The sequence below is a fragment of the Phocoena sinus genome, chromosome 6, assembly GCF_008692025.1.
Source record: "Phocoena sinus isolate mPhoSin1 chromosome 6, mPhoSin1.pri, whole genome shotgun sequence".
In the NCBI taxonomy this organism is placed as follows: domain Eukaryota; kingdom Metazoa; phylum Chordata; class Mammalia; order Artiodactyla; family Phocoenidae; genus Phocoena; species Phocoena sinus.
In genome coordinates, this window is record NC_045768.1 from 21,110,489 (window position 1) to 21,123,004 (window position 12,516).

The 12,516-nt window shown below is 39.3% G+C and overlaps 1 protein-coding gene across 6 annotated transcripts in view; it reads right to left on the reverse strand.

The window, feature by feature from the left end:
• The window catches only part of SNX30 (sorting nexin family member 30), a 135,230-nt gene that overhangs the window by 68,568 nt on the left and 54,146 nt on the right, over nt 1-12,516 (reverse strand). For 5 of the 6 annotated variants that reach the window (XR_004350325.1, XR_004350326.1, XR_004350327.1 and 2 more), the window contains exon 3: nt 10,284-10,394. The exons of the other annotated variant lie outside the window; for it this stretch is intronic. Coding sequence is in view for 1 of the 5 variants with exons in the window: in XM_032634610.1 (XP_032490501.1) it covers nt 10,284-10,394 (111 nt within the window). In the remaining 4 variants the exon portion in view is untranslated. The remainder of the gene's footprint in view (nt 1-10,283; nt 10,395-12,516) is intronic. 6 annotated transcript variants of the gene reach the window in all.

Sequence of the window (12,516 nt, forward strand, 5' to 3'; positions counted from 1 at the left end):
GACCACCTAGAGGGGTGGGAGAGGGAGTGTGGGAGGGAGACGCAAGAGGGAGGAGATATGGGGATATATGTATATGTATAGCTGATTTACTTTGTTATAAAGCAGAAACTAACACACCACTGTAAAGCAATTATACTCCAATAAAGATGTTAAAAAAAAAAAAACAAAACACAGTGAGATACCACTTCACACCCACTAGGATGACCATAATAGAGACAGAGAAAGACAGGAAAGGAAAGAACAAGTGTTGACGAGGAGATGGAAAAACTGGAACAAGCATTTAAGTCTGCAACCTCCTTAAACTCTGTAATGTGTGAAAACAGAGATTTTTTTTTTTAAGTTATAGACCCCCAAGCGCGCACACACACACACACAAATGCTGAAATAAATAAGATACAGGAACAAGGACTTAGGCAATGTGGAAACCTAAGCACTTAGAGTGAGAAAGCCAAGAAGCAACCCAATTTATAACACGAAAGCTTTCAAATATTTAGGAATTGGCAACACCAGCACTGCTGGAAAGGAAGCACTTGGGTATGAGAGAATTCAACAGCCTCGACTTGAAGAGCTTTGGAAAGCCCGTATGCTTTAGATCTCAAGAGTAAAGACTCTACTGGGTGCCACCTTTGCCTCCGTGCCTCAAGTGGCTGTAGAGAAGAGCCCCCTCCCCAAAGCTAACTATTCCATCTGTGTCCTTGACCCATTAGCTCACTATCATGCACCTGCCACCATCAATTAATTATACCTTCTCTACTGTTTATCTTCAACATCTCCTCATACAGTTCTATTCTGAGTCTACAAAAAGATGGTTGGTTCTCTTTCCACCTGAAGAAAAAAAAAATCTATCTCTTGACCTTTCATCGTCTCCACTCTCCTTCCTGTCTCATTCAACCTTTTTGAAAAGAAGCATTTACCTTTATTTCCACTCTTCCCCTTGATTTCTCAACCCCCAACCTTTCTTCACCCCAAAACGAAGCCATCGTTGGTACTGCCTTCAATGCTGCGTTTCTCTGCCCTATCCCTGCTTCATGCAGAAACCGCTCTTTTAAAGATGATCAGTGACTTTGTAACTACCAAACCCAGGGGATATTTTTATCTCAGGAGTCCTGTCGAGCAATACTCTCATTTGCCTATGCTGAATAGGACTTAGGGAAAAGGCCTAATGAGCAAATAAGTAGTTAGGTATGCCTCATTTCACGTAATAGATAACCTTCTGAAAAGAGTTATCCATTCTTCAGATTTAGTACACTGAACTTTGTTTAATGAATCAGGGGAGCTTGCTATTTAAAGGAACCCTGGGGTGAATCCTTCTGCGAACAGAATTTCCTTCTGTAATAAGCATCATTACTGCCAAATGTACATGGCTTCATAAATTTGTTTCTTCCTATTTCAAGCTTCCTTAAAGCGACATACCTACTCTCTGCCTCACCCTTATAATTACCTTCTGGGTTGTCTATGCATAGGAATCTGGATTGCTGGTAAAAGCAAGAGCATCTACACTCTGTAAATGAAATAATACAAGTGAAGAAAGAGTTCAACACAGCTCCCAGCACATGGTAGATATCGAATGAATGCCAACTATTTGTATTAATTGGTAAATACTGAGAACGGAAAGCAAAAAACGGAAGTGGACTAAACATAAAACTTCAACATATGTTTTAAGCCAAAAAAAAAATTTTTTTAGATCACCTGGGATACCATTCTGAACCCACTAGGATGCTATAAAAGGAAAAAAAAAAAAAAAAAAAGGAAAATCACAAGTGTTGGCAAGTATATAGAGAGATCGGAACCCTCATACCTTGCTGGCGGGGATATAAAATGGCACAGTCACTGCGGAAAACAGTTTGGCAGTTCCTCGAAAACTTAAACGTAGAGTTACCATGTGATCCAGTAATTAATTCCATCCCCTGGTATACAGCCAAAATAATTGAAGGCAAGTTTTCACACAAAAACTTGTACAACAAATGTTCAAACGACATTATTCATGATATTTGGGCTGGGGAAAAGAGGGGATGGGAAGTGATTACTTAATGGGTATGGGATTTCTTTTTGGGGTGATGAAAATGTCCTGAAATTAGATGGTGGTGACTGCAAAACATTGTGAATATAATAAAAGCCACTGACTTATACACTTCGGTGAACTTTATGTTATGTGAATTTTATCTCAATTAAAAAAAAAATGCAAGGATGGAAGCGGATGTCAGAGAGGAGAGGAGATGCAATGCTGCTGGCTTTGAAGAAAGAGGAAGAGGCCTGAGCCAAGGAATGCAGGCGGCCTCTAGAGACTGGAAAAGGAAGGAACAAATTCTCCCCTAGAGCCTTCAGAAGGGACACAGCCCTGCCTACTGCCCCCCCACCCACTTCTTTCTTTAACATCTTTATTGGAGTATAATTGCTTTACAATGGTGTGTTAGTTTCTGCTTTATAACAAAGTGAATCAGCCATACATATACATATATCCCCATATCTCCTCCCTCTTGCATCTCCCTCCCTCCCACCCCTCTAGGTGGTCACAAAGCACCGAGCTGATCTCCCTGTGCTATGTGGCTGCTTCCCACTAGCTAGCTACCTTACGTTTGGTAGTGTATATACGTCCATGCCACTCTCTCACTTTGTCCCAGCTTACCCTTCCCCCTCCCCATATCCTCAAGTCCATTCTCTAGTAGGTCTGTGTCTTTATTCCCATCCTGCCCCTAGGTTCTTCATGACATTTTTTTTCTTAGATTCCATATATATGTGTTAGCATACGGTATTTGTCTTTCTCTTTCTGACTTACTTCACTCTGTGTGACAGACTCTAGGTCCATCCACCTCACTACAGATAACTCAATTTCGTTTCTTATATGGCTGAGTGATATTCCACTGAATGTATGCGCCACATCTTCTTCATCCACTCGTCTGTCGACAGACACTTACCTCACTACAGCTCATATTAAGCTGCATGAGCTGCTTGTAAATTTTGGAGATTAATCCTTTATCAGTTGCTTCATTTGCAAATATTTTCTCCCGTTCTGAGGGTTGTCTTTTCGTCTCGTATACGGTTTCCTTTGCTGTGCAAAAGCTTTTAAGTTTCATTAGGTCCCATTTGTTTATTTTTGTTTTTATTTCCATTTCTCTAGGAGGTGGGTCAAAAAGGATCTTGCTCTGATTTATCAGAGTGTTCTGCCTATGTTTTCCTCTAAGAGTTTGATAGTGTCTGGCCTTACATGTAGGTCTTTAATCCATTTTGAGTTTATTTTTGTGTATGGTGTTAGGGAGTGTTCTAATTTCATACTTTTACATGTAGCTGCCCAGTTTTCCCAGCACCACTTATTGAAGAAGCTGTCTTTTCTCCATTGTATATTCTTGCCTCCTTTATCAAAGATAAATTGACCATATGTGCGTGGGTTTATCTCTGGGCTTTCTATCCTGTTCCACTGACACCTTGATATTAATCCAATGAGACTGATTTTGGACTTCTAACTTCCAGAACTACAAGATAAAAAATTTTTGTTGTTTATGTCACTTAAAAAAAAAAATCACCTGGTGTGAGGATGAGGGAGTGGGTAAGGACAGAGATGAAACAAGATTGGTCACGAGTTGATAAGTGCTGAAACTAAGTGATGACAACATGAGGGTTCATTGCACTGAATCTCTCTGCTTTGGTATGCTTGATATTTTCCATAATGAAAAAGTTTTTTTTTAAACTATATATGCATATATATGTTAGAACCTTAAAAAAATCCTATCTGCAAAGCATTACAATAACCCGTTAAATATTTCAAGGTTTAATCTTAAAATATTTACATTTTATAGCACTTGATACTTTGGTAAAGCACTTTCACATACATAGTATTTTATATTAGTTTGTAAGAAAGTATTTTATAATCTATGAAACAAAAGTATAGTAGATTGTCCCAGAAAAGCTACTATTTCTGGGTGGGAAATCTGGACAAAGATTTCATTTGCTCAGTCTTGATATGTCCCGTTTCCTCTTGTCAGCTTTTAAATTGCTTCTTCTATGCAATTCAACAAATATTTACTGCATACCCACTACCTGACAGAAAACTATTTTTCCTATTTATATCAAACTAACAGAAAATATTGCTCCTAACCATCAAGGTTAAAAGGAAATCTTGCCATCTGCAACGACATGGTGGACTTGGAGGGTATTATGCTAAGCTAAATAAGTCATACAGAGAAAGACAAATACTGTTATGATATCACTTATATGTGGAATCTAAAAAATACAACAAACTAGTGACTGTAACAAAAAAAGAAACAGACTCATAGATATAGAGAACAAACTAGTAGTTACCGGGGGGAGAGGAAAGAGGTGAGAGGCAATGTAGGGGTAGGTGATTAAGAGGTACAAGCTATTATGTATAAAATAAGCTACAGGGATATATTGTACAATACAGAGAACATAGCCAACATTCTATAGTAACTATAAGTGCAGTGTAACCTTTAAAAATTGTGATCACTACATTGTACACCCGTAATTTACATAATATTGTACATTAAATATACTTCAATAAAATTATAGGGACAAAGTTTGTTGTTTTTTAAAGAACAGTCACAAAGCCTGATTTAATTCAGGTACTGGAAAGTTCAACTAATGATTCACTATTTATTAACTTATCTACTTGGTAAGCTAAAAGCATATATATTTAACAGTACAAAAAAAAGGAGCCGACTAGAAAGTGAAGTTAGACTTCTTACTGATTATTTCATATTAAGAAAAACAAATGCTGCATTACAAATTTCTTCCTATTAATTCCCATGAGTTTACCACTACCCAAAACAAAACTGGGTCCATAATAAATACAAATGCATCCTTCCAGCAAAGCTCCCTTCATAAAAATTGAAGCAAACATTAAATTTCTAAGTGAAATTAAAAACTAAAGCCTTTAATAAATGTATTTGTTTCATCTTCAAAATGTGCATCCATCGAGTCATGAAATCCCTCTGCTGTGTAATTATTTGTGCCCCAGTAAATGAAGCGGTGTTAAAACCAACTTCTGAGACAAAAAATAAATTAAAAAGCAAAAACCACGTCACAATGAAGACTCTCTGGTGGCTCCAACTATTAGATTACAAAGAAAAACAAAGTGAATTACCATGATGAGATGACAAACATAACACATCCAGCACAGTTCTAGTTTTAGGTTGGCATTTGAAGAACATATGATTATTTCTTTCTGCTTTTAAAATTCCAGAAAAACAAAGCAATATAAAAATAGAAAAATCTGTTGCAGCACCAGAAAATATAAAGGTACTGTTAACAGGACAGAATTTGTTAAAGACACAAAGCAGAAAAGATTGGATTGAGAGAAAAATCCATCAGTATCAACCATCTTGTGACACTACTCAGGCAAGGGAACAGTCGGCTAAGGAAGTAAGGGGTTGGATTTCCCCAGTAGAGCCCCAGAAGCTGCCAAGTTCAGAGCCATAGGGGCTGCAAACAGGGCAGGTCTCAGGACAGCCAATGCGGAGAGGCAGATGAAAGAACCTGGGGCCTCCCCAGAACCACAGTCTGGCTGGCTGTTCACCTACAATTTCACATGGCTCCACTGAAGCTCAAAAAAAGTGGGAACTTTATCTCCAGGCTCACAACGTAAGCAATAGACTCTGAAAGCTTCGGAATTCTCACCTATTTTTAACCACAGCTATAACTAAAATTGGCAAAAAGAAAAACCCACAAAAAAACCCCCAAGAACCCACCACCACCCGCCATTCTCCAACTGATTCAAAAGATTCTAAAATTCACCAGAAAAACAAAACGTGCAAATAGGCAGAACACCTCAGAAAACAAAGACTACTGTGGGCATAGATGGGGGCCTATCCAACCAGATGATGAAACGTTCTGTAAACTTGTAATAATTCAGTAGTGTAGCAGGTTACACTGCACTTATAGTTATTACAGTAGTGTACCACACGAAACAGAAAAGAGATCGATGAACCAAAGTGTTCAGAAACAGCCCCAAAATGTACAAATCTAATGCATGACATAGTCTAATACACAAACGATGACACCGGCGACTGAGTACTCCTAAATGGTTCTGGAACAACCCACCATCTGAAAAAAATAAGATCCTCCCATCTCGCATCAGAAAAAATTCTAGATTTAAATATAAAACATGAGGACATAAAAGTAATAGAAGAAAATACAGAACTTTTTTTTTTTTTTTTTAACATCCTAGGTTAGAAACAAGCTTCAAAGCCAGAAACTGTAAGGGAAAAATTAACTTGGCTGGGAGGGAAGGGATGTTTGTTATCTTTTATGGAGTCAAGCTGAAGACAAAAGACAACTAGAGAAAAAAATAGATATTCTCAACTGGGTTAATTTCCTTCGCAGATACGGAGTGTTTACAAACCACTAAGAAAAAAAATAGAAAAACAAAGAGGCAATTCATTAAAGAAATGCCAACATTCAATAAAGTCATAAGAAGATATGTAGCTTCCCTGGTTAAAGAAATGAAAACTAACTGTATAAAAACAAACTCAAAACGGATTAAAGGTCTACATTTTCTAAAAGCTAAAATCATAAAAATTTTAGAAGGGACTTCCCTGGTGGTGCAGTGGTTAAGAATCTGCCTGCCAATGCAGGGGACACGGGTTGGAGCCCTGGTCCAGGAAGATTCCACATGCCGCAGAGCAACTAAGCCTGTGTGCCACAACTACTGAGCCCGTGAGCCACAACTACTGAGCCCATGAGCCACAACTACTGGACCCGTGTGCTTAGGGCCCATGCTCCGCAACAAAGAGAAGTCACCGCAATGAGAAGCCCGCGCACCACAACGAAGAGGAGCCCCCGCTCGCCGCAACTAGAGAAAAACCCGTGCGCAGCAACGAAGACCCAACGCAGACAAAAATAAATAAATTATTTTAAAAAAGACTTTTAGAAGACAACATAGGTGTAAATATTTATGACCTAAGAATAAGCAATGGTTTCTTAGCTAAAATACCAAAAGCACAAGCAAACAAAGAAAACATAGGTAACGTGGACTTCATCAAGATTTTAAAACTTGGTACTCCACAGGACACCATCAAGAAAATAAAGAGACAACCCATTAAATCGGAGAAAATTTTTGCAAATCATATATCTGAGAAGAGATTAGTTTCTAGATTATATAAAGAACCATTTTAACTCAACAATAAAAAGACACAGCCAATTTTAAAATGGGCAAAGGATCTGAACAGCTATTTCTCCAAAGAAAATAATAAAGGTACATTTTAAAAAAATTTAACATCATTAGCTGCCAGGGAAATGCAAATCAAAACCACAAAGAGATACCATTTCATACCCACTAGGGTGGCTATTATCAAAAAGAAAGATAATAACGGGTGTTGATGCAGATGTAGAGAAAATGGAACCCTCATACACAGCTGGTGCATACATAAAATGATGCAGCCACTTTGGAAAACAGTCCGGCAGTTCCTCAAAAGGTTAAATATAGAGTTATACATGATTCAGCAATTATATTCCTAGGTATACACCCAAGAAAAATGAAAACATATGTCCACACAAGAACTTGCACATGGATGTTCACAGCAGCGTTACTCATAACAGCCAAGAAGTGGAAACAACCCAAACGTCCATCAAAGGTGAATGGACAGACAGAATGTAATATATCCATAGAATGGAATGCTACTTGACAATAAAAACAAAGCACTGACACATGCTACGACATGAATGAACCCTGAAAACATTATGCTACGAAAAAACACCCAGTCACAAAAGGCCATTGTGTATGATTCTACTTACATGAAATGTCCAGAACAGGCACATCTATAGAGACACGTAGAGTAGTGGTTGCCAGGCAATGGGGAAGATAGAGGATTTGGAAGCAACAGGCCAGAAGTAAGAGGTTTCTTTTGGGGGTGATGAAAAGATTCTAAAACTGATTGCGCTGATGGTTACACAGCTCTATGAATATACCAAAAGCCCCTGACTTGTACATTTCACATGGGTGAATTGTATGGTATACTGAATTATACCTCAATAAAGCTTTAAAAAAAAAAAAGAAATGAAAATTTAAACAATAATTATGTTACATGTTTACTGGGTCTCCATCTGATAGTTAACTCCCCTGGGCAGGAGTCCCTTGTCTATCTTATTACCCTTCACCTTCCCAAGGGCAGTAAAAAGGCCTAGTAAAAGGACCAAAGTCGATTATTAATAACAGACGCCTCCCAGCAAAGCTGCTGTAAGACGAATTTCTTTGGGGGGAAAAAAAGAGTTTGTCTGCAGTCTGACTTTCATGTTTTAAGTCAGAGATGCTCTCCTACATTAAATCTCTCTACACAGCAGATATGCACTAAAAATTTATGAAGAAATTTAATTCTCTAGATGCTTCTACTCACTGCTTTTATCCAGACCATAGGAAACCAGACTTAAAGATACTCTGGATCCACCATGGGCATTCTGGAGACTTCCATTCTCTCAGTTCTGGCTTCAGAGTCTATGCATGAGTCTACTATGTTTTACCAGCAGGTGTCGCTGTCTAACCTTTGGTCTTTAAGTACCGAACTTCATATACTCCTAGTTGCCAGGAAGTGCTGCATAATTCCCCTTATGCATAGTGTGGGCTACACATAAAAAGCAACTTCCTTCCAGTACAGTACGGAGAGGGAGAGAAAAAAGAGTAACTGTACAGTGGAAAAACCTGATAAGCACTATCCCAAGTCAGGTGATCAAGGTTAACATCAACAGTGATAAAATACTGTCAATGAGAGTATATACCCCTCATATGATGTAATGAGGATGGTACTTTACCCCTGTGCTTTTCCTCCTCAAAACACATCACCCCAGGCTAACTATGAGAAAAACATCAGACAAATCTCAACGAAGGGACATTCTACAAAATGCCTGCCTGGTACTCCTCAAAACTGTCAAGGTCATCAAAAACAAAGAAACTGTCACAGTCAAGAGGAGCCTGGGACCAAGGAGACATGACGACTAAATGTAATGTGTTACCCTGGATAGGATCCTGGAACAGGAAAAGGGCATCAGGCAAAAAATGAGGAAATCTGAATAAAGGACTTTTAGTCAATAATAATGTATCATTTACTGGTTCATTATTTGTGACAAATGCGCCATACTAATGAGCAAAACTGGGTGTGGGGACTATGAGAATTTGCTGTACTATCTTTGCAATAATTCTGTAAATCTAATACTGTTCTAAAATAAAAGTCTGTTTTTAAAAACTTCACTAGCTGCCAATTTTGCCACATTAAGATTTTAAGGAATAGTTCCAACTGTTTAAAACTATAGTTTCTTTTTTGGCATGTTTTTAAGTGATTAGAAGACAGAAAAGCAAAACCTCAGGCCTGGAGAGCAGAGGGAATAGGTGGGGTGGGGTGGGGGGCAGTGGTTTCCCTGAGAAAGAATGGAGCCCCAAGCAAAACCCATCATCCCCATCACAGCACTAGCAACGTGGCCACTTCTGCCTTGAAAACTAAGAAAACTGCTAGTGCGTTCACAGCACAGTCAGCCTTTTCCAACCATGAAGGGAAGACTGGAAGATGCAGTGGTAGCAGGAAAACTGGCAGTGCTAAGAAGTTATCCAGCCAAGGTTTTTACTGAAAGATAAAGCCCTGCTGAAGAGTTTTATGATCCAAATTGCCCTAAAGCCCCAAAGCCCAAGAAACATCTGAGGTCTAAACAGTTATTTATACTAAAAAAAAAAAGTAGAGAAGTACTCAATACATATGTTGATTTTAAGTAGTCTTTTAAATTTTATTTGCTCTAGTTTTGTTTTTTAAAATGTGCAGCTAAAATAACAAATAAATAGTATGCTTCTTCAATAAATAGTTAACTGGCTTTTGGTTTGTTTTCTTAAAGGAAAAACTGTGGTTGAGTGGATTGTGTGCTAGATTCCTGCTCTCAGAATTACCCATGTCTAAAGAGAGCCCAGCCAGCTGTAATCTGAGACATCTTTCTCCACCTGGGGGCAGCTATCCAAACCGCAAGAATGGAGTCTAGGAAGGGTGAAACAGTCTTTAAGGAGGCAGCAAATGAGAATTAGGATTCTCCATACCTCAAAAAATTGTTATAATAAAAGTGAAAATCTAACCCAACCCACCCAAGAAACCAGTATACTGTATAGCGAATCAGAAATCAAAACCCTGAAGGCGAACTGTATCATACAGCATCCATAAAATGTGCATTTGATGGGTGACTCTGGTATGAAATGTAAGGCAGAGTTCATCCATAGTTTAAAGGGTGAGAGCTGAGTGAACACCGTCAGAAAAGAGAATGCAGGAAAAGTGAGTAACAAGCTGTACTGACTTAGTACCTACGGGAATGAGATGAGTGGGCTGGGATTCTTCCAGTTTGTTCCTCAACCAGTCAAAATCCTGGTATCTTCGACGAACAGAATATTCTGGCAGGTCAAACTCCACCCGAGTACTCTGCAAATGAGGACAGTGGAACAAAATCAGGGTAAGGGAAGAGTAGCATACCTTGGCAGAATGGAAGGAAAAAAGCTCTCTTTGAATAACCTGGGCAAGAACACGCTTTTCTTCCACCAAACGCACCAGCCAAGTGGCAGGGCTTACCAACACGGAATGACAAGTCCGGGCCACAGGGTCCAGTTAAAAATTTCAAGGATCTAGAATGAAAATGTCGAGGTTTCATTTCCCCCTATCTCAGGAAATGGAACTATCCCTCAGAATTGTGCTTGGAAACATTTGATTCATTTCCTCCAAGTTTAACTCTGAGAATTTCTTTTAGCAGAATAATTCCACCGAGGATACTGCTACTGAATCCAAATCTGTGAATCTGTTTAAAAAAAAAAAAAAAAAAGTCTCCACCATCTGCTAAATATGCTGACAAGTTTTGCCAAAGGCAGAGGGGAAACAAGCAAAAAGTAGAGATAACAGATCACCTGCTCATTTAGGAACCAGACTAGGTGAAAACAGAAAAGGTTTTGCCCACTCTTCCATATTCTGCCAGGACCATAATAAGCTTGAAACTACATTGTATTTTAGGTGATTTTTTAAATCTAGAAGGAAATAATTGTAAAATATCATTGTATTGCAAAAAAAAAAAAATTCCCTGAATTTAAGTTTTCTGAAATGTGATTACAACACTTTGATAACAAAAACCAATATTAAATAAAACTAATTTATACCAAAGCAGGATTTTTATACATTAATTTGCCCAAACCAAAATTATGTCTCAGATAAGCCATTTTTCCTTGTGAGGGTACCGACTATATGACGGTCACAGTTCTCAGAGGTTAAAGCACAAGATAAAAATGGTTCAAACTACATTTTATGAATTTATTGAAATCTTTCAAGCCAAAAGTCTGTTTAAATCCATGGAACCAAGAAAATCTTAAAAACACATGAACAAGGGACTTCCCTGGTGGTGCAGTGGTTAAGAATCTGCCTGCCAATGCAGGGGACACAAGTTCAATCCCTAGTCCAAGAAGATCCCACATGCCGTGGAGCAACTAAGCCTGTGCGCCACAACTGCTGAGCCTGCACTTTAGAGCCCACATGACACAACTACTGAAGCCCACGTGCCACAACTACTGAAGCCTGCGTGCATAGAGCCTGTGCTCTGCAATAAAAGAAGCCACGGCAACGAGAAGCCCGTGCACCACATGAAGAGTGGCCCCCACTCGCCACAACTAGAGAAAGCCCGGGCACAGCAACGAAGACCCAATGTAGCCAAAAAATTAATTTTTTAAAAGGACAGTAACTTAAAAAACACATGAACAAGAGTCATCCATCAAAGCAGCAGCCAGTGAACAGCTCTGGCATCAAAAATTATGATTTCATCCTTCCCAGAAGCCAGGCTCACGGTCTGAGCAAAACTGTGAAGTTAAAGGACTCAGTCTTGGACTAAACCCCAACTAACAATCTTTCTGCCTCTTCTCCCCTTTTCAAAGTTTCACACACCGGCATACACCCATGAAACACAACCTTCCCGTATGATGCAGGGGTAGGGGTGGGAAGACATGGGGAAATTTGTTTAATTTAGGCATTTGTGATTTATTAGAAGACTCCCCAAAAGAATTAGCATTTCAGAACTAGAGAGACAGAGAGAGAGAGAGACAGAGAGAGAGAGAGAGAGAGAGAGAGAGAGAGAGGGAGGGAGGGAGGGAGGGAGGAAGGGAGGGAGGGAGGCAGAGAGAGGGAAAAAAATAAATAGAATAGTTAAATCCAAATCACTACTGATGAATCTTTAGGCATAAGGGTGACAGAGATACTGGCAGCAGTAGCCTGGCACTCCTCCTGAGGCAGGGGCATGAGCGGTCCTAGCATCCCTGAGATGCCTCCAAGCCTCCCAGAGCCTCAGTTTCCTCAACAGTAAGGAGGCAGTTTGGAAGGGGCATTCTTCAAGACCGCACGGAGTGCCCCAGCAGATTCTGTCTGGGGACTTGTCGATGATTATGGGCTCAGGAAAGGTCGATTTTGAAGGGTGACAAATGAATGCAACTCATTTTCATTGTAAACAGAACTAATAGAGGGCTCTACTTTCTGTCCTCTTCTGTCACATGATATCCACTGGTTGTTCCTCTTT